Source organism: Diuraphis noxia, unplaced genomic scaffold, assembly GCF_037042655.1.
Source record: "Diuraphis noxia isolate RWA-SAM2 unplaced genomic scaffold, SU_Dnox_SAM2 contig0002, whole genome shotgun sequence".
Lineage (NCBI taxonomy): Eukaryota > Metazoa > Arthropoda > Insecta > Hemiptera > Aphididae > Diuraphis > Diuraphis noxia.
In genome coordinates, this window is record NW_028301712.1 from 32,720,001 (window position 1) to 32,743,639 (window position 23,639).

The 23,639-nt window shown below is 29.7% G+C and overlaps 4 protein-coding genes and 2 pseudogenes across 7 annotated transcripts in view; 4 read left to right on the plus strand and 2 right to left on the minus strand.

Moving 5' to 3' along the window:
- Positions 1 to 1,402, plus strand: part of LOC149058358 (E3 SUMO-protein ligase KIAA1586-like) — a 2,763-nt pseudogene extending 1,361 nt beyond the window's left edge. Inside the window, exon 3 of the transcript XR_016190081.1 lies at positions 1 to 1,402. This exon is cut by the window's left edge and continues 565 nt beyond it. The product of XR_016190081.1 is annotated as an E3 SUMO-protein ligase KIAA1586-like (transcript).
- Positions 1,403 to 2,327: 925 nt separating this feature from the next.
- LOC149058359 (uncharacterized) lies at positions 2,328 to 3,743 on the minus strand. Its single transcript, XM_089220464.1, has one exon. It carries the CDS (start codon positions 2,991 to 2,993, stop codon positions 2,460 to 2,462), a length of 534 nt encoding a protein of 177 aa, XP_089076590.1. The 5' UTR covers positions 2,994 to 3,743; the 3' UTR covers positions 2,328 to 2,459.
- A 9,438-nt stretch (positions 3,744 to 13,181) lies between these two features.
- On the plus strand, positions 13,182 to 15,275 carry LOC149058360 (E3 SUMO-protein ligase KIAA1586-like; annotated as a pseudogene).
- Positions 15,276 to 16,172: 897 nt separating this feature from the next.
- LOC149058361 (uncharacterized) overlaps positions 16,173 to 23,639 on the minus strand; it is a 33,066-nt gene continuing 25,599 nt past the window's right edge. For 2 of the 3 annotated variants that reach the window (XM_089221052.1, XM_089221051.1), the window contains one exon: positions 16,173 to 16,921. In XM_089221052.1, the coding sequence (XP_089077178.1) occupies positions 16,357 to 16,902 (546 nt within the window). In that variant the 5' untranslated portion in view covers positions 16,903 to 16,921 and the 3' untranslated portion in view covers positions 16,173 to 16,356. Of the gene's footprint in view, positions 16,922 to 18,242; positions 20,250 to 23,639 lie in introns of those variants that run through there. The other variant, XM_089221053.1, reaches the window with a different exon arrangement.
- LOC107165354 (uncharacterized) lies at positions 21,774 to 22,705 on the plus strand. The gene is made up of 4 exons (XM_015513539.2): positions 21,774 to 21,920; positions 21,985 to 22,095; positions 22,153 to 22,463; positions 22,526 to 22,705. Exons 1-4 carry the CDS (start codon positions 21,851 to 21,853, stop codon positions 22,670 to 22,672), a joined length of 639 nt encoding a protein of 212 aa, XP_015369025.2. The 5' UTR covers positions 21,774 to 21,850; the 3' UTR covers positions 22,673 to 22,705.
- Positions 23,024 to 23,494, plus strand: LOC149058362 (uncharacterized). Its single transcript, XM_089221561.1, has 2 exons — positions 23,024 to 23,103; positions 23,161 to 23,494. Exons 1-2 carry the CDS (start codon positions 23,031 to 23,033, stop codon positions 23,436 to 23,438), a joined length of 351 nt encoding a protein of 116 aa, XP_089077687.1. The 5' UTR covers positions 23,024 to 23,030; the 3' UTR covers positions 23,439 to 23,494.

Below are 23,639 nucleotides of genomic sequence, written 5' to 3' on the forward strand. Positions count from 1 at the left end.
GTATGTAAAATCATCAATTTCTTATGAAGACCCGGTGTTCATATTTTTGGATCTTGTCGAATTAAGACTACAAAACAGCTCAAAATATAACTAATCAACTTATAGAATGTTTACACAAATCTGGTTTCAATGATAAATTTTTAAAAACATACTGGATATCATTTGTGAGTGATGGAGCTAGTGTACTTATTGGTAAAAAAGCTGGAGTCGCAAAATTACTTAAAGATAAATACCATTTAATTTTTAACTGGCATTGCCTTAATCACCGCTTAGAACTCGCTGTCAATGACACAATGAAGGATATAAATGCAACTAATCATTTCAAAAGTTTTATTGATTCACATATATGTTTTATATAATCATTCCCCAAAAAACAAAAATGAATTAAAGGATATTTGCAATGAACTTGATATTATTTTTGTTAACATTGGAAGAGTATTAGATGTTCGCTGGGTAGCAAGTAGTTGGCGTGCAGTTAAATCTGTGTGGAGAACATTTCCTGCCCTAAGTCAACACTTTCATTCATCTTCATTAGACATAACTAGAGACGCAAAATCAAAAAGTAAATACTTAGGTTTATATAAAAAAAATAACTAGTCCTGAGTTCATTTCTGATTTAGCTTTAATGTTTGATGTATTGTACGAACTTTCTACTGTATCTTTGGCTCTCTAAAATTTAAAGTAAAGATATTACATTGATAAATGCTGATTCAAAAATTAAAAGAACAATACGAATAATAGAGTCATTTAAATTTAAAAATGGTGATCACATGGAGGAATTTAAAAAAGATTTATCAAATATGTTATTTAAAAATATAAAGTTAACTAATTATTCAAGAATGGTTTCCATTAATAGTAATTAGTTCATAACAAGTATCTGTGTTAATCTAAATTCAAGATTATTAGATAAAAATGATATTGATAATTCAATTCTTCAAGATATCTGTATAGGTACTAGATAAAACTACTTGGCCTCAAACGGTTGGTGTAAGGTATGGGGAAGACCAAGTGAAACGAATATGTGACCGATTTTTTTTAAATAAAGATAATGCAGTTCATGGTTTTAGAGAATTTTTAGAAGAAGATAAAAGTTCCAGAACATCGATCTTAGAAATAGATAATTGTGTTCAAACATTTCCATGTTCCACAGCTGAGTGTGAAAGAGGCTTTAGCCTTTTAAATATTATTTGCAATGATCTTCGAACAAGATTAATTTAATTAATTAATTTCTGAATTGATGTTTATTAAAATAAATGGTCCTCCATTGCATGTTTGGAAACCAGAAGTGTATGTGAAGTCATGGCGGCTAGTGCGTCACAGATCAGCAGATGATACACAATCAAAAAATATTTTAAAAAAACATAGAAAACCAAAGTATTTGGAATATTTTGTAATGTATTAATGTAATATTTTAACAATAAAATGTTATTTATGTAATTTATTTAATTATACTACAATTAGTAGTTTTATAGACATAATTTACATATACCTATTAATTTTGTAATTTTATAATGCTATTGTTAATTTGTGAAATAGTTAGAAAGATGTATCTTTCTGCGAGCGTAGCGATCGGCTTTGTAAAGTATGTTTTATCAAAAGCGCCCATATGCAATTTCAGCCTCGGGACCCAATAGGTTCTTAATCCGGCGTTGAAAATATGGCGTATACTCAAATCATTATTTACTAATACATCCCTGGAAATAACTATTCTAAAAAATTAAAAACAAAAGTTATGAAATAGAAACGGTTTTTTATTCTTTAGAAAAATCAGTGTTTTACTTGACACGTTACTCTCAACATCCGTCCATATATTATCAATACCTAGTGTCCAGACTCCAGAATGTCCAGTTTTAGGCAGTATTCCGAAAAAAATTATGACAAATATGGAATTCGAATATTCGGGATACCTTCTAAGTATTATTACTAAACAAAGTAAGCACTAAGTAGGTCAGTACTTTTAAAATACTTAGTTTTCGGAAGACTATTATATTTATGAATCATGAATTATTCGAATGCATATTTCTCAGATTGTTTTTTTTTTTGTTGTTACTATTCGAGTTAAAGATATTTTATCCAAGTCTGCGCTAGTGATTCAAATTAATTTTGAGTGATTTTTATGGAATATACTGGTTCGAAAACACATGCACGTGACTTTAATTTTAAACTCTAAATATTTAATTTTAATTCGTAGTTGGTACGTTAAATTATAATGTAAACCATAAATGTTAAAAAATAAATAAATTTATTGAAGTTCAAGTATTTTTTATTATAAGAATGTTTAAATAAAATACATAATAATATATGTTTACAAAATTGCAGTAGTATTATATTATTATGATCATTAAGACATTTAAAAAAACTACTTAGTTTGACACGGCCAAGTGGTATATACTATATATCTGTTTGACGTGTCACTGTCTGCAAGACATGGTGAATGTGGCTAGAGAATGTAATCATCTTCAAGATTGTTGCGTATTAGGTACAGCTGTTTTCCGATCCTCCCAACCACGTATATAGGCCGCAAACAATATCGGGTCCTTTCGTATTTTGGAAAATGGATACAAACTCATTACAACCGCAATTCGATCCAAAGCCAAACTACCTTCCGTCTCCAAGAGGGCATTACTCCTCGCTATAAGATCATGAAGCTCCTGGGAGTCATGTTCAGATAGTTGTGATCGGCTGACTATTGTGGTTTGTTCTATTACCATAATTGGTCGCGCACTTCCGCCGGGGTATAGGATTCTTAGTGATCTTTCGTTTACAGGGCCATAGACCAGGTTTATACCTTCTGCATAGTCGTTCATACCACGATTGTACATCGCATACATAACAGGATCTTTCCGAAGCTCGGAAGCTGGAATAATTCTCAACTTGTTTGCTACAAAGCCGTCGGCTCCTGTGAACCGTAGGATTTCTCTAATCCTCTCGAACTTCTTTATCAATTCTAGCGTCGTGTTGTTGGGTATTACTGATGGTGATTGTTTAGACATGTTGAATTGTTGATCGAATCTATAAATTAGTTAAAGTACACGTTATTTAAGTTAAACATTACATAATATTATTAAGATATAACTATCCAATTTTTTTGCTTTCCATTGTCAAAGCGCGTCTCATGAACAACACTCAATTTGTCAGTTAAGATACCTAGTTGATAGGTGTTAAGAAGACAAGAGTTTGAAATAGAAATGAAATTTTTGGATTTTCAATTAAATTTTTCTGATCGCTATTATAAAATAGGAGTTCAAGTATCGAATTTTGTAAGGTTGTACAATATCGATTTATTTTTATTTTTTTTTTATTTTTAATCAAATTTAAACATAATTTTTTTTCGATTAAAGATGCCGGTAACATTAAATGTGACAAACAAATTTTGTATGGCTTAAATTCTAATTTATATCTACGAGAAAACATGCTTTTCTTGCGTTCTGCTTGCGTTGTTTGCAGTATACGAAACGAGTTTAAGAAAACTAAATATTTGTATTGTTCATATTTGATATAATGATATGATAAACACATTAGTTAGATATTCTTAATTTACAACCATTATCATTCCGTCACCGTGATTTAGCCGTAAGGGTATACAATAACTATGTATATAATGGATAAAAATTAAAAGGTGAAAAAAGGCTCGAATGGGTTGAAATAGGTTATGGAAGTTCATTAATAGTCATGCGCAGTAAATTTTATAACAGTCATAAAATAATATAGTGATAACCGTATCCATATCAGGTGCTAATTTATCTACTTACTAATCTACATTAAATTGATATATTATTCGAGGTACCCAAAATAATGAATATGAGATTCATGGTTGAAATTATTGTAACTTTTTATTTGTTTACAAATTGTTGAAATTGGATGTAGATTACATTATTAATAGTAGAAATTATATGTACATGTATTTTTTTTTTTTGGTGTATTGGTAGTTCTGTTACTATACTACTATAATGTTGATTATTATTTATTTTCTAGTTTATAAAATAATAAATATGTTGTTAAAATAAACGGTTTAAAAGTATAAAGTTGAAAATTAATATTTTTGCTATTGAAATCTAAATCTACTGAAAAAAAGTATTCCAAATACTTGGGATTATTATTATTACAAAGTATTCGGAATATGTATTTGAAATACTTTTAAAAAGTATTTTACTCAAATCTGATCAAACTATATTTTAGTCAACAAATATTCTGTCCTAACTGTATTTTAGTTGTCAGGTTAAATTTAATCAGCTAAAATATTTGTCTGCCAAAATATAAATTCTTGAAATGTTTATCAGCTGAAATAATGTCGTCAAAAATATGATTCTACTAAAACACGTGTTAGCAATGTAAAATAAGCTGGCATTTCAACAAGCACCCGGATGTATAGCAAGTTAAGTCAAATTTTTCAGTAGCTTATAAACGACCAAGTTTTTTTTTTCATACACAATGTAAATCCTATATAGGTAGTACATAATATGGAAAATATTTTCACTTACCGGTTCTAAGAGTGAGTTCGACACAGCCACACGAGTTGTGGATCCGTTTTGAAGTGACAAAGAAGTGGTTTCAATAAATCAATCATAGACAATTTAAAATATTAAATTATAACAGATATGATATGTTTTATACAATTAATGATATTATATGAAAATGGGTTAAGAATTACGGCAGTCGGTGTATTCTAAGAGGTTATAACACAAAACAAAACACAATGAAAGAATGCAAAAAACACGTGGCTAGATGTGACTCGTAAAGAGATATTGTTATTTGAGCGCATACGAGAAAAGTGAGAACATTCCGAGTAGTTCTCACCTTATAACGGCGGCTTGAATTAGTCATCAGCAATGACACCAGAGTTCGATAGGAGTATTAGTAGTGACAGGTTGGCCATATTTATCTATGAAAGAAATGGTGATACCCCAGTTCTCCCGGAGTGATAAGAGTTGTTATGCGGCGGTTATCCTGTGGTTACCATGTGACCAATTTGAGGTGGTTTTGCACAGCAAGTTGAGGGATATTTTCGATCAGCGGAGCGGAGCGACGGCGCCGAGGAGCGTAGCGATGAGTGCCGCTAGCATGGCATCACTGACGTAACTTATTTCGTATTGGTGTCACTGCTAGATACCTGGTAACCCCCTTGGTATATGCTTTATCACAATTCTTATCACCAGGGCTGTGAATTTAATGCATTTGCATGTTTTTTTTGCTACACTTTATAAAAAAATGGATTCGGTCAAAATTTGTTTTGACTTATTTGTAATTCATATACTAAATTTTATTTTGCATATTTTCGCATATTTCATGGGTTAGGGCATACAAATGCATGTTTTAATAATATTTTTGTTTAAATGCTTTTTTTTTCGTAATATTTACATTTTTTCGGTCAATCTTATAGTAGGTATAAACTATAACTTTTATAGTTTTATCGAAATAATTCTATTTTTACTCGGGTATTTAATGTATAATATTATTGACTACCTATTGTACTATTGAAGTCGAGATTAAATTAATTTGCTGATATCAACTCGACGAAGACCAAGACTAGTTAAGATCAATAACTCATATACTCATATCAAGAAGTAAAAATACTAATATTTAAACTAAAATTAATAAAAAAAACATTTACTAATGAAAAAAATAAAAATAAAAATTTAATTTTTGTAGTTTTTTTAGCATATTTTAAGAATTTTTAGAACATATTTTGTCAGATTTTAGTGCATACATGCATGCATATTTAATAGTTTTTAAGTGCATTAAATTCACAGCCCTGCTTATCACTTTCGGGAGAACTAGTAGGCACACAGAATAGATAAAATCAGAAAGGACACTCGATGCCAAGAACGTTTTGCGTGGAGTGGGGACGGAGGCCGCCATCTTCTTATTTATGCTGTTTTGTTAGGTTATGAAATTAAGTTGTTATGAACACTATGAGATATTGTGTAACTCGTGTATGTTTACCTTTCGCTGACTCACTATTTATTATTATTGTTCCAATTAATTAATTATACTAATGAAGTGTTGTTTTAAAAACAAAAGTTTTTGATCACAATAAATAAACAAAATTGAAAAATAGATATACTATATTTGAATTAAATTGTATTGTAATTGAATAATATACTTACCTATAGGTACTATTTATTATTTAATTAAAAATAAGCTAAAATTCCAAAAAGCATGAAGTAAGTCTATGGCCAAAAGTTGGACTTCAAGATTTTTAACTTTAACCGTATCATTTTGTGATTTTATTTTTTAGTTAGGTAATTTATTTTTCATTGTATGGACACACTGATTCATAAATAAGAATATGGCCGCCACGTTTTTGTGTGATAAGTATGATTACTGTGTTATAATTTTTAAGTGTCCACCCCCTGGTAGGTACCCGAAAGAAATGGGTTTCATTTATATACGATAAAATACCGATTGCAATCGTGATAACGTTAATACCATGGGTATAGATTACAGAAATTAAAGAAACCAAAGAGTCCTTCGCCCCTACTTATACTTAATAAACGTATTGTGTCCATGGGCCTATGGATATCTATAACCGTAGTCGTAATCTTTCGGAATTTAATTCAGTGCATTGCCCACCCGGAACGCTAAAAATTCGTACCTATTATGTATTTATTTTGTTAAGTTAACTTAAGTTTGCACTTATGTATTTTTTGAGTTACATACCTCAAACAAAACTAAAAACACTTCAAGGGACACTGAAAAAATTCAACTCGTCGAGATTCAATTAATTGAAACTCAACTGTAGTCTAATTATAAATGTAATCCACAGCTTTGTGTTGGGAAAGTTATAGGCAATGAAAAAATTCTTAAATATGTCACTGATATCACAGATTAAATAAAACCAGATAGAGCACTTTGGAATATAACATTTATTTAGATCACAGATATAGATAATAAACTAGATTGCTAACTAGTGATAACAGTCGACGCCAAAAAAGGCCATGGTGGTTGTAACTTGTAGCACAGAACAAATTTGTTCTGTGGTTGTGGGCTCTGTAGTTATCATAATAAGTAATATGATTAACGTGATACCAAATATATCATTTGGTGGGTATTTAAAATCCGATCATAAATATGTTTGAAAAATATATATTGAAAAATTAACTATACGTATATACAGAATGTATCAGGCCCGTATTTAGGAGTGGCAGGGGGGCCATTGCCCCTCCTGGTGGTATTTGGGGGCAGTATATTTTCATGAACTCTCTTTTATTATTAAGCCAACATAACTTTAGAATTATGAAAAATGTTTTTTTCCTTATGTAATGTGATTTGGTGGAGATTTCTCCAAAGTTTATTTTAGGATATTCTCTCAAATCTATTTTTATACCAACAACAATAATCCCTTGGAAAACTGATAACCGCATCGGTATGAGTGCAGCCCGCAGCTGCTAGCGTTGTTGTAATTTGTAAATAAGCAAAACAAAACATAATAATATTAATGTTTATTTTACTGTTACGTAATACCTATATCTTGATTATTTTTCTAAAGTTACTATAATAGTTAATACCTAGTTATCACTTATCATCAATATTTAACGTTAAAATCGTTAGTCGTTCGTCGTATGACGTATATTTGACTAAGAACTACCTGTAGCCTACTGCGTCTATCCTAGTTATTCAAGACTCAACTGCACTCAAGTATTAAATTATCTAACAAAATCGATTGAAGTAAGTAACTTTTAATTATATATATTACTTGTATTAAATATTATTATGTTTTATTTATATATAATAATAATAATGTTTAACACATTTATTGTTATTTGTCATTAAATAATAATATTAATCAGTAATTGGTAATAACAATAATACCTTTAAAAGTTTAAACTATAAAGACATGAAAGCATGAAACTTTTTAATTACTTACGACTTTACTTAGTTTTTTATATTTGCCTATTAACTGAGATTATAACATAAACTTCTTTCAAATTGAAATTATGGGTAGAAAGCTAAGTGGTTGTGCTTACCGAAAATTAAGTAAAATTAAAAAAGATAATGTAAAAAAAAGTATGAAAAATAATATGAAACCTGATGTAATGTTCCAAGGTAAGTTTAAATTTAGATAATATTTAAATTTTTGCATATAGTTCATTAGTTCAACTGTTAAAAAAATTGTGTTCATTGAATAAATATAAATTAATTACATTTATTTTATTTGTAGACATTTTTTTCAAAGAACATAATATTAAGATTTAAGATATTCTAGTGAACAAACGCTTTATGTTTTAAATTTTTTCTGATGTTGAACTATTCACACTATAAGAATAGTAATAATGGAAATTAGTTGTAACATAGATAACATAAATTAATAATATGTACCCTATTTTTAAGAATACAACAAATAGGCTCCGTTCATACTGTTGCCAGTGAAATCATCGATAATATTGGGTAGGTACCTATTTTATGAAGAAAATAGAATACCTAACCTAACTTAATCTATAGAATGAAGAAAATAATGTTTATTGATTATTTTGTTTGTTCAAGGCGTTCAAGCAATAAATTTATTGATTCTGTAAAAAGTATGAATGTACCACTTACTGATCAATCTTTAGTGAAATGTAAATCAAATAATGAATTGCATGATAGAAATGAATGTTTTGAATCTCAAATTGCCAATGAAGTGAACATTTTACACACCCAGTTCTTCAGATATGCCAGAGTAAGTAATTAAATTAAGAATTATACCTAAGATTACTAATAAGAAAATTAATAATATTTGCATAACAAAATAGATACCAATTTTATTTAGAATTTTAGGGTTAAAATAAAATCATTATTTTTGAAATTTTTTTTAGTGATAATCCTGCTTTATGGATATTAAATGAGGTGACTAGAGATTTTATTTGCATAAATGGATTTAAACAGAACTTGGATAGTGATTTCTCACAATCTAATACACAATACCAGTATATACGTCAAGGAAAATTTAGACCTCATAATAGGTACCTCAGTAAAGATTTATTTAAAACAAGGTTAATTAATGGTAAAACATGCCAAAGAGACTATCTTAGTTATTCAGTTAGTACTGGTAAAATATACTGCATCCCATGTTATTTGTTTGGAAATACATCAAATTTTTCATGTAAGGGATTTTCAGACTGGAAACATCCAAATAAAATCAATACTCATGAAAATTCAACCATGCATAAAACTTGTATATTTAAAATGAAGCATCGTTCATCAGATTTTGGAAGAGTAGACTCACAACTTACATATAAACTTCAAACTGAGACTGATTATTGGGTCAATGTGCTCAATAGAGTTTCTTCTGTTATTAAATCATTGTCTAGCCATGGTTTGTCATTCAGAGATGGAGATGACAGTTTTGAATCTTCTGGCAAAAATAATGGAAATTTTATAATGGCAATGAAACTTATTGCTGAAATGCTGAGTATGATCCCTTTTTATCAAAACATATATTAAATTATGGAAATCCAGGTAAAGGAAATACATCCTATATGTCATTTTTTACTTATTAACAGTTTATTTAAATCATGGCTGAAAAAGTAATAAGTGCCATAGTAGAAGAATTAAAATCTTCAACATATTATTCGATTAGCGTTGATTCAACACCTGATATATCAAATGTTGACCAGTTATCATTTGTCATAAGATATGTAAATAGTATTGGAGAACCTGTTGATCGATTTTTTGGGTTCATGGAAAATATTGGACACAAAGCTGAACCAATAGCAGAAGCTATTTTTTCTACATTTAATAAGCATAATATTGATATTAAATTTCTTAGAGGTCAATCATATGATAATGCCGCGAATATGTCTGGTGCCTATTCAGGAGTTCAAGCTCGAATTAAGTTAGTAGCACCTCTTGTTGATTTTGTTCCATGTTCTGCTCACTCTTTAAATCTTATTGGATTGTGTGCAGCCAGTTGTTGTAGTGTGGCAAATAATTATTTTTTATTTGTACAAAATTTATATATATTTTTTTCATCATCAACTCACCGCTGGCATATACTAAACCAGGGACTTTCAGTAACAAGATGGTCTGCTAGAAATGATGCATGTCAGAGTCTTAATAAAAATTGGACAGCTGTAAAAAATGCACTGCAGGTGCTAGTAGATTCTGATAGTGAAAGAGTAACACAAATTCTATAAAAATTTGAAAATTAATAAAAACATTACTGATCTATTAGTATCAGAAGAAGAAGAAGGTGATTAATATTATAACTCATCATTGTTATTATACTTTTATTTAAATTTAATATTTTTCCAGTACCTCCTAGGTACCTACTTATTATTTTATACATGTTATTTTTGTATTAAAAAATCATATTGTTTATGTATTCTTTATTTTAAATTATATTGAAGAGTACATTCTCATTAGATAGGTACCCTATTAAATAAATTATGGTGCTATACTTATTATTCCTTAATCAAGTATTTTTTATTTTATAATGTTATATTTGACATTAATATTAAAGTGCTTAATTGTTTATTTTAATTAAAAATAAGTTTTTATTAGAAGATTTTTATTTTATATTATGTGTAATGTTGACAGGAAAATATTACAGTGTAAAATCTATGTGGCATACAGTGGCGTACTTGTGGGGGGGGGGCAACAGGGGCATTTGCCTTTCCCCCCTCAAGAAATTTTTTTATGTCATAATGAAAATTCATTGTCCAGCAAAATAAATTGCACTATAAAAATGCAAGTTGTATTTATATATTCATTAATTAATATTACATTACCCAGTTACATTTAATATTAATATTACATTTTTGAATTAAAATTGATGATTAAATACATTTCTAAATTATTTTCATTAAAATTAAATCTTCTATTACCTACTTAAAATATGTTTGTACAACGAGAAACTACGTTCTACGTCAACACTCGTTATTGGTGCATATTATTTAAAACAATTTAATAAAGTAGACGTTATATCTAAATTAACATTTGTTTTACCTGACATGACTTCATAGTAACACTTTAAAGTTTTATACCCTTCATTTTTTTCAAATACATACACACATTTTTCCTTAATTTTTTCCCCTTTTGGACCAGGAATATTTGTTAAAATATCTTCAAGTTTTCTAAAAATATCCATACTTTTCAATAGTTCACTATTAGATTCTTCCAAATTTTTGAGATTCGTGCATAACTCGGATAAGTGTAACTACATTTTAAATTTTATTTTATTTTAGGCATTTCGAGGAATACGTTCAATGTCGGTTTGTGCGGTCAAACTGATCATTGATCAAAGAAATAGGTACTAGTACGTATCAACGGGTAATCGCACACGACGCTTATCGCTAGTCGTAGTTATTTGAGCTAGCAAAATTCCAGACGAGCGATAAATAACATAGATAATACTCCTTTATACTTCTAAGATCATATAATCAAACCAATAATAAAAATCCACAATAATGTTATTATTTTTATATGATACAATTAGTTAAGAAATATTGGTTTGTACATTTGATTACGTGAAATATACAAAATTGAAAAAAATTGCAATAAATTGCAACATAAAATTAAACAGAAAGACAGTAATTAATACAAATCGTGTACATATTTGATCAGGTTTGATTTATCTTAACTAAAAAAAAAGTTGCAATATCAATTAAATCCGGTCTTTAGTTATAATATAGGTAGGTACTGCACTACTGCATACCTACCTACTTGCTACTACTGTATAGGTATATTCCATTAGTCATTACTCATTACACATGTCACATACACTAGTAATAAATCTTTTCATTGATTTTCTTACACTGTAAAAATTTATAAAACTGTTCTTTTCAAAGTTGTTAATAAACTAAAGTACCTATCTAGTTTGGAAAAATAGTATGCATTAATCAGTATATCATACATTTCATAGAACTCGTATACACCACATCGAGTAAAATAAAGGAAAAACTTTTCTGCAAAAGGTTAGTAGGCTCTAAGACTTCTATAAAACCTTATCAGTGGTGTTATTAAAGCCAAGTAATATTTGCAAAAGGTGTCAAGTCAAAATATATTGTTTTTGTCATTAATGTCGAGTTACTTACAAAAGTCTTTAAATGATTTAAGATTTAAATTTGAATGAAAATCTGAAAGTAAATATCTCTATGAGATAGAAATAACCAGGGGTGTATTGGAGCGTATACGGGAGTATTCAAGTATTCAATTTCATAATTTATAAACCATATTTACGTACATACGAGTGTACCAGTGTACGACGTACCTACGAATCTACACACAAACCTACATACCATACGGTCTATACGCACTACGCATGGTAAAATGTCTCCGACTAATAAACGTCCTACAGCTTCGATAACTAATTATTTTAATCCTGTGACTAAAAAGGTAATTACAATTTAATATTTATATTTTACAATAATATCCGAAGGATAACTATTTATTAATGCTAAATAGAAGATAGGTACTTCGTACTTAACTTAGTACAATAAGAAGTCTGCACTATTTGTATTTCTTCTTTTACTATTTTGTGACAGATCAAAATCAAATATTTAAATATTTATTCAAAATTTTGAATCAAAACTATTACAATAATTACTAATGTTGTCATGTAGCATGTACTCATCTGTGTACTTTATCAAAATTTTTTTAATATTTTAGATTAAACAACACATCAACAATGATATTATTGATACTCAAAATATTACAGAAAATTATAGGACTTCAAATGAAGATGACCCACCATCATCAACAACAGTAAGTTATGTTTAACTATTTAATATTGATTGAATTGTACGATGAAAAGTAAAATCAAGTAAAAAAAACATTTTATTTTATTAAATAATAAATTGTTGGTATTTAAAATAAAAATTTAGAAAGTTTTATATTTCATAAAATGTATAACATTTCTAAAAATTGTTTTTAAATTGTCAAACCCATTTCTAAATATTATTTCAAATGTTGACATTTTTAAGGTAGAAAGAAAATGTACAAATGGACTTATAAATAGTGAACCCTGAGACAAGTATTACCTTAGATAGTTAACTCAATACAATTTACAATTCATTTATTTATTTTATAAAGAATAATTTTATATCATAACATACAGTGAAGCATTTGGTTAGTTAAACATCTTTAACATTATAATCATATAACCATATTAATTCTTGTAACTAAATTTGTTTATGGCTTATAACTAAATAGTACCTACCTAACAACTAAAATTCATATATTTTTTATTTTTACCATTGCAGGTTAATCAATACATATTATGTGACATAGATAATTGCAAAACAGAAACTTTGAAAGCTAATGAAGATGACAAAGTTACACATGACAAGATTACACACTATGTTAGTGATTTAATTTATGAATTTAATAAAAAATTGACTAGCTCAACTTTTATTATTTTTATTTATATTTTAGAATTCATCATGGCCAACAGATTGGACTACAAAACAAGGCAAAATATGAATGGTTGATATTTTTTGATGGAAAAATTGGTTATTCTTTTTGTCGAGATATTGGATGTTTAACTAAATTTAAAAATTGTGGTGTAGAAATTTCATCTGAATGGGCAGAATGTAAAATTAGTGAAGGTAAGAGTAATAAAAAGGAAACAAGACTCTCAGTTCTCCGTGATATAATTAAAAGGCACGTATCTTCAATGGCTCATAAAACTGCTAGTATTATAATAACTGAAAAAGATTCTGATATACTAACAAAACAATTTGAAAATAATGTTTATAAAATGCATAAATCGACTTAAATCATTTTTTGCACAACATATTTTATCGCCAAAAACAATAGACCTTATGATGACCATTTCAAGCTACTTGAATTACAAAAGCTCAATGGTATTGGTGTTGGTACAACATTACATTCTCGATTTTCTTCAACAAATATTATCTCACATATTGCAAATGAAGGAAAAAATTGTATTAAATATTATTAAATCTAACTCTAAACTATCAGTCTTGATAGATGAAAGTACAACAATGAGTACATTATCTACAATGGTAGTGTATGTAAAATCATCAATTTCTTATGAAGATCCGGTGTTCATATTTTTGGATCTTGTCGAATTAAGACTACAAACAGCTCAAAATATAACTAATCAACTTATAGAATGTTTACACAAATCTGGTTTCAATGATAAATTTTTAAAAACATACTGGATATCATTTGTGAGTGATGGAGCTAGTGTACTTATTGGTAAAAAAGCTGGAGTCGCAAAATTACTTAAAGATAAATACCGTTTAATTTTTAACTGGCATTGCCTTAATCACCGCTTAGAACTCGCTGTCAATGACACAATGAAGGATATAAATGCAACTAATCATTTCAAAAGTTTTATTGATTCACATATATGTTTTATATAATCATTCCCCAAAAAACAAAAATGAATTAAAGGATATTTGCAATGAACTTGATATTATTTTTGTTAACATTGGAAGAGTATTAGATGTTCGCTGGGTAGCAAGTAGTTGGCGTGCAGTTAAATCTGTGTGGAGAACATTTCCTGCCCTAAGTCAACACTTTCATTCATCTTCATTAGACATAACTAGAGACGCAAAATCAAAAAGTAAATACTTAGGTTTATATAAAAAAAATAACTAGTCCTGAGTTCATTTCTGATTTAGCTTTAATGTTTGATGTATTGTACGAACTTTCTACTGTATCTTTGGCTCTCTAAAATTTAAAGTAAAGATATTACATTGATAAATGCTGATTCAAAAATTAAAAGAACAATACGAATAATAGAGTCATTTAAATTTAAAAATGGTGATCACATGGAGGAATTTAAAAAAGATTTATCAAATATGTTATTTAAAAATATAAAGTTAACTAATTATTCAAGAATGGTTTCCATTAATAGTAATTAGTTCATAACAAGTATCTGTGTTAATCTAAATTCAAGATTATTAGATAAAAATGATATTGATAATTCAATTCTTCAAGATATCTGTATAGGTACTAGATAAAACTACTTGGCCTCAAACGGTTGGTGTAAGGTATGGGGAAGACCAAGTGAAACGAATATGTGACCGATTTTTTTTAAATAAAGATAATGCAGTTCATGGTTTTAGAGAATTTTTAGAAGAAGATAAAAGTTCCAGAACATCGATCTTAGAAATAGATAATTGTGTTCAAACATTTCCATGTTCCACAGCTGAGTGTAAAAGAGGCTTTAGCCTTTTAAATATTATTTGCAATGATCTTTATTGATGTTTATTAAAATGAATGGTCCTCCATTGCATGTTTGGAAACCAGAAGTGTATGTGAAGTCATGGCGGCTAGTGCGTCACAGATCAGTAGATGATACACAATCAAAAAATATTTTTTAAAAACATAGAAAACCAAAGTATTTGGAATATTTTGTAATGTATTAATATAATATTTTAACAATAAAATGTTATTTATGTAATTTATTTAATTATACTACAATTAGTAGTTTTATAGACATAATTTACATATACCTATTAATTTTGTAATTTTATAATGCTATTGTTAATTTGTGAAATAGTTAGAAAGATGTATCTTTCTGCGAGCGTAGCGATCGGCTTTGTAAAGTATGTTTAACCAAAAGCGCCCATATGCAATTTCAGCCTCGGGACCCAATAGGTTCTTAATCCGGCGTTGAAAATATGGCGTATACTCAAATCATTATTTACTAATACATCCCTGGAAATAACTATTCTAAAAAATTAAAAACAAAAGTTATGAAATAGAAACGGTTTTTTATTCTTTAGAAAAATCAGTGTTTTGCTTGACACGTTATACTCTCAACATCCGTCCCTATATTATCAATACCTAGTGTCCAGACTCCAGAATGTCCAGTTTTAGGCAGTATTCCGAAAAAAATTATGACAAATATGGAATTCGAATATTCAGGATACCTTCTAAGTATTATTACTAAACAAAGTAAGCACTAAGTAGGTCAGTACTTTTAAAATACTTAGTTTTCGGAAGACTATATTTATGAATCATGAATTATTCGAATGCATATTTCTCAGATTGTTTTTTTTTTTTTGTTACTATTCGAGTTAAAGATATTTTATCCAAGTCTGCGCTAGTGATTCAAATTAATTTTGAGTGATTTTTATGGAATATACTGGTTCGAAAACACATGCACGTGACTTTAATTTTAAACTCTAAATATTTAATTTTAAGTCGTAGTTGGTACGTTAAATTATAATGTAAACCATAAATGTTAAAAAATAAATAAATTTATTGAAGTTCGAGTATTTTTTATTATAAGAATGTTTAAATAAAATACATAATAATATATGTTTACAAAATTGCAGTAGTATTATATTATTATGATCATTAAGACATTTAAAAAAACTACTTAGTTTGACACGGCCAAGTGGTATATACTATATATCTGTTTGACGTGTCACTGTCTGCTAGACATGGTGAATGTGGCTAGAGAATGTAATCATCTTCAAGATTGTTGCGTATTAGTGTTTTCCGATCCTCCCAACCACGTATATAGGCCGCAAACAATATCGGGTCCTTTCGTATTTTGGAAAATGGATACAAACTCATTACAAAAGCAATTCGATCCAAAGCCAAACTACCTTCCGTCTCCAAGAGGACATTACTCCTCGCTATAAGATCACGAAGCTCCTGGGAGTCATTTTCGGATAGTTTTGATCGGCTGAATTTTGTGGTTTGTTCTATTACCATAACTGGTCGAGCTCTTTCGGCGGGGAATAGGATTCTTACTGATCTTACGTTTACAGGGCCATAGACCAGGTTTATACCTTCTGCATAGTCGTTCATACCACGATTGTACATCGCATACATAACAGGGTCTTTCCGAAGCTCGGAAGCTGGAATAATTCTCAACTTGGCTGCTACAATGCCGTCTGCTCCTGTGAACCGTAGGATTTCTCTGATCCTCTCGAACTTCTTTATCAATTCTAGCGTCGTGTTGTTGGGTATTACTGATGGTGATTGTTCAGACATGTTGAATTGTTGATCGAATCTATAAATTAGTTTGAGATAAGTACACGTTATTTAAGTTAAACATTACATAAAATTATTAAGATATAACTATCCAATTTTTTTGCTTTCCATTGTCAAAGCGCGTCTCATAAACAACACTCAATTTGTCAGTTAAGGTACCTAGTTGATAGGTGTTAAGAAGACAAGAGTTTGAAATAGAAATTAAATTTTTGGATTTTCAATTAAATTTTTCTGATCGCTATTATAAAATAGGAGTTCAAGTATCGAATTTTGTAAGGTTGTACAATATCGATTTATTTTTATTTTTTTTTTATTTTAAATTAAATTTAAACATAATTTTTTTTCGATTAAAGATGCCGGTAACATTAAATGTGACAAACAAATTTTGTATGGCTTAAATTCTAATTTATATCTACGAGAAAACATGCTTTTCTTGCGTTCTGCATGCGTTGTTAGCAGTATACGAAACGAGTTTAAGAAAACTAAATATTTGTATTGTTCATATTTGATATAATGATATGATAAACACATTAGTTAGATATTCTTAATTTACAACCATTATCATTCCGTCACCGTGATTTAGCCGTAAGGGTATACAATAACTATGTATATAATGGATAAAAATTAAAAGGTGAAAAAAGGCTCGAATGGGTTGAAATAGGTTATGGAAGTTCATTAATAGTCATGCGCAGTAAATTTTATAACAGTCATAAAATAATGTAGTGATAACCGTATTCATATCAGGTGCTAATTTATCTACTTACTAATCTACATGAAATTGATATATAATTCGAGGTACCCAAAATAATGAATATGAGATTCATGGTTGAAATTATTGTAACTTTTTATTTGTTTACAAATTGTTGAAATTGGATTTAGATTACATAATTAATAGTAGAAGTTATATGTACATGTATTTTTTTTTTTGGTTTATTGGTTTATTGGTAGTTCTGTTACTATACCACTATACAATGTTGATTATTATTTATTTTCCAGTTTATAAAATAATAAATATGTTATTGAAATAAACGGTTTAAAAGTATAAAGTTGAAAATTAATATTTTTGATATTGAAATCTACTGAAAAAAAGTATTCGAAAAATATTTGGAATACTTTTTGTAATTCTTGAAATGTTTATCAGCTGAAATAATGTCGTCAAAAATATGATTCTACTAAAACACGTGTTAGCAAAGTAAAATAAGCTGGCATTTCAACAAGCACCCGGATGTATAGCAAGTTAAGTCAAATTTTTCAGTAGCTTATAAACGACCAAGTTTTTTTTCATACACAATGTAAATCCTATATAGGTAGTACATAATATGGAAAATATTTTCACTTACCGGTTCTAAGAGTGAGTTCGACACAGCCTCACGAGTTGTGGATCCGTTTTGAAGTGACAAAGAAGTGGTTTCAATAAATCAACCATAGACAATTTAAAATATTAAATTATAACAGATATGATATGTTTTATACAATTAATGATATTATATGAAAATGGGTTAAGAATTACGGTAGTCGGTGTATTCTAAGAGGTTATAACACAAAACAAAACACAATGAAAGAATGCAAAAAACACGTGGCTAGATGTGACTCGTAAAGAGATATTGTTATTTGAGCGCATACGAGAAAAGTGAGAACATTCCGAGTAGTTCTCACCTTATAACGGCGGCTTGAATTAGTCATCAGCAATGACACCAGAGTTCGATAGGAATATTAGTAGTGACAGGTTGGCCATATTTATCTATGAAAGAAATGGTGATACCCCAGTTCTCCCGGAGTGATAAGAGTTGTTATGCGGCGGTTATCCTGTGGTTACCATGTGACCAATTTGAGGTGGTGTTGCACAGCAATTCGAGGGATATTTTCGATCAGTGGAGCGGAGCGACGGCGCCGAGGAGCGTAGCGATGAGTGCCGCTAGCATGGCATCACTGACGTAACTTATTTCGTATTGGTGTCACTGCTAGATACCTGGTTACCCACTTGGTATATGCTTTATCACAATTCTTATCACACTCCGGGAGAACTAGTAGGTACCCGAAAGAAATGAGTTTCATTTATATACGATAAAATACCGATTGCAATCGTGATAACGTTAATACCACGGGTATAGATTACAGAAATTAAAGAAACCAATGAGTCCTTCGCCCCTACTTATACCACAGAATAGGTGAAATTTTTTTTTTTTTTCAATTTCACCTATTCTGTGCTTATTCTTAATAAACGTATTGTGTCCATGGGCCTATGGATATCTATAACCGTAGTCGTAATCTTTCGGAATTTAATTCAGTGCATTGCCCACCCGGAATGCTAAAAATTCGTACCTATTATGTATTTATTTTGTTAAGTTAACTTAAGTTTGCACTTATGTATTTGGTTTGGTATTATTTTATGAGTTACATACCTCAAACAAAACTAAAAACACTTCAAGGGACACTGAAAAAATTCGACTCGTCAAGATTCAATTAATTGAAACTCAACTGTAGTCTAATTATAAAAGTAATCCACAGCTTTGTGTTGGGAAAGTTATAGGCAATGAAAAAATTCTTAAATATGTCACTGATATCACAGATTAAATAAAACCAGATAGAGCACTTTGGAATAGAACATTTATTTAGATCACAGATATAGATAATAAACTAGATTGCTAACTAGTGATAACAGTCGACGCCAAAAAAGGCCATGGTGGTTGTAACTTGTAGCACAGAACAAATTTGTTCTGTGGTTGTGGGCTCTGTAGTGTTATCATAATAAGTAATATGATTAACGTGATATCAAATATATCGTTTGGCGGGTATTTAAAATCCGATCATAAATATGTTTGAAAAATATATATTGAAAAATTAACTATACGTCTATACAGAATGTATCAGGCCCGTATTTAGGAGTGGCAGGGGGGCCATTGCCCCTCCTGGTGGTATTTGGGGGCAGTATATTTTCATGAACTCTCTTTTATTATTAAGCCAACATAACTTTAGAATTATGAAAAATGTTTTTTTCCTTATGTAATGTGATTTGGTGGAGATTTCTCCAAAGTTTATTTTAGGATATTCTCTCAAATCTATTTTTATACCAACAACAATAATCCCTTGGAAAACTGATAACCGCATCGGTATGAGTGCAGCCCGCAGCTGCTAGCGTTGTTGTAATTTGTAAATAAGCAAAACAAAACATAATAATATTAATGTTTATTTTACTGTTACGTAATACCTATATCTTGATTATTTTTCCAAAGTTACTATAATAGTTAATACCTAGTTATCACTTATCATCAGTGGCGTGCCCAGGGGGGGATGATGGGGGATATATCCCCCCCATGGGCTTTTTTTTAGTCTTCTAACGAGTTGATTTTGGATCTCTAGTTCATCAACATAAACATAATACATCTTTATTTATGACATCCCCCCCCCACCCATACCAAATTCCTGAGCACGCCACTGCTTATCATCAATATTTAACGTTAAAATCGTTAGTCGTTCGTCGTATGACGTATATTTGACTACGAACTACCTCTAGCCTACTGCGTCTATCCTAGTTATTCAAGACTCAACTGCACTCAAGTTTTAAATTATCTAACAAAATCGATTGAAGTAAGTAACTTTTAATTATATATATTACTTGTATTAAATATTATTATGTTTTATTTATATATAATAATAATAATGTTTAACACATTTATTGTTATTTGTCATTAAATAATAATATTAATCAGTAACTGGTAATAACAATAATACCTTTAAAAGTTTAAACTATAAAGACATGAAAGCATGAAACTTTTTAATTACTTACGACTTCACTTAGTTTTTTATATTTGCCTATTATATGCGGATCGCAAAAACCAATTTCACCCTAGATGCCTGACCCCGGCACAATGTTGGAATTTGATGCATGGCAAAAAACACAACGGCACCCTATAGTAATTTATGCCGACTTCGAAGCGCTTCTCGTTAAATGTAACGAGAAAAAAGGAAAAAATACAACTGTAATTCAAAATCATGAACCTATGAGCTATGGTTTTTTCGTAAAGGCCGATGACCAAATACCAAACGAACTGCTTGAAGAATTTGAAATACCAACATCGCCAGTTATATACCATGGAAGTAATCAAAATAAAGAGGTAGCAAAACATTTTATACAAAGTATTGTGTAAATAGCAGAAAAATAGACAAACTATTAAAAACCATTAGACCTATAATTTGGACACCTGAAAAACAGCGATAAGATGATGCACGTACAACAAGTAATTTATGCAAAAAGGGATTTTCCAAAAAAAATCATAAAGTAGCTGATCACTGTCATTTATCTGGCAAATTCAGACAAACATTGCGTAATACATGTAATCTCAAGCTTCAACAACCCAATTTTATACCAGTTTTCTTCCACAATTTAACCAACTATGACGCTCACTTTTTAGTTACTGAGCTTGGATATGATACAAACTCAATTTCTGTAATACCAAACAGCGAGGAGAAATTTATTTCGTTTTCGAAATATATCAACAACTCATTCACAATCCGCTTTTAGATACATTTAGATTTATGTCCTCCAGTTTATCAAATTTAGCCAAAAATTTAATAACACCAGACTTGGAGAAGTTCAGAGAGACGAGAAAACATTTTCCAAACGAAGACATGCCACTCGTTACTCGTAAAGGTTAGCCTTATGAGTATACGGATGGCTGGAGCAAACTGAAGGAAACGCATCTGCCGCAGAAAACAGATTTTTACAGTACATTAACAGAAGAACACATTAAGGATGAGGAATATAAATTTCAAAGACTGTTTGGAACCATTTCAACTGTCATACGCTTGGAGAGTATTCAGATCTGTATCTTAAAATCGACATCATGATGTTAGCTGATGTGTCGAGAACTTCCGAGACCTATGTTTGACAACTTATAGCCTGGACCAGGCGTTCTACTATACTTGTCCAGGCTTTTCTTTTGATGCGATGTTGAAACATACTTCAATGAAGCTCGAACTACTTCATGACTATGATATGTTGCTGATGATCGAGAAAGGTAATGATATAATATTTTATAGTATAATGTTACTATTTAATAATACATATATGATTTATTTTAGGTATACGTGGTGGTCTCACACAAGCAAGTATGAGATACGCCAAGGCGAACCACAAAAATACTACAGATTATTACCAGGCAAATCCAAAATCATGGTTGATATACCAAGACTGTAAGTTTTTTTTATAATTTTAATTTATTCAGTTAGATATGTTTTTCTTAATTTAAGGCAATAACTTGTATGGATGGGCCATGTCACAATACATACCATACGGTGGATTCAACTGGGTAGATCCAACACTCGACGAACTGAATGATTTGAATGAAACCTCGCCCATAGGACGGATATATGAGGTAGATGTAATATATCCTAAAGAACTACACGACGCTCACAACGACCTGCCTTTCATCCCGCAAAACAGCATAACACCCGGCTCAAAAGTAAAAAAACTGATGGCAACATTAGAACCTAAGAAAAATTATACTATTCACTACCGTAATCTACAGCAAGCCATTCAAAACGGCCTCAAAGTAGATAAAGTAAGCGTTTATTTTAAAACAATCCTGTGATGAAGACATCTTTAACATTTTAATATTTATAGGTACATAGAGTCATAGAGTTTAATCAGTCAGCATGGTTGGCTGATTACATTAACCTGAACACTGAGATGCGCAAGAAGGCCACAAACGATTTTGAGAAAGACTTTTTTAAACTTATGAATAATGCAGTATTTGGTATATTATTATAAATTTTAATTTTTAATTTTTCCTAACACTTTCTTACGATTTTCCAGGCAACACGATGGAAAATGTCCGCCAACGTATACAAATTAAGTTAGTAGGTATCTAATGAGAAGTATTTACAGAAACTTATAAGTCTACGTTCAAGCACTGCACAACTTATAACGAAAATCTAGCAGCTGTTTCGATGGAAAATAAAATAATCAATTTTTGCAAGCCAATATACATATATATTACAAAACTATTACACGCACGCACGCACACACACACACACAAAAATAATATATTTTAATGTTATTTATTTCAAATTAATTGATTATTTTTTTTATCATAGGTTTTTCAGTACTAGATATAAGTAAAACTCTTATGTATGAGTATCATTACGATGTCATGCAAAAACATTATGGAGACAAAATTGAGCTCATGTATACAGATCCGGGTAAATATATACATATATTTCAATTTATCATGTATAATAATTGACATTACTTTTTAGATTCACTGGTTTACTATATTCAGACTAATGATTTTTACGAAGACGTCAATTTGCTGGAACGGATGGACACAGCAAATCTCTCAAAAGACCATCCGTGTTACATTGCCGAGAGGAAGAAGATCCCGGGTTTGTTTTTTGACGAGACGGATGGGCTCGTTATGACTGAGTTTTGTGCGTTTCAAGGTCATACGCATATATTCTACAAGGCAAGGAGAAGATCAAAGCCAAGGAAATCCGTGGGCACGTGGCAAGAATCATATGACATTCGATGGCCATAAGAAGTGCCTGTTTGATGACAGTGATTTAGACGTTAGTATTTTGAAAAAAATACTTAAAGTACTCGAAAAGGTTAGTATTTTGAATTAGTATTAAGAATAATATGATAAAATATATTAGATTTATTGAAAAAATATCCATATAATAGCCATATTGTTATTAAAAATAATAATTATATTTTATTAAATATATTATCTTAAATA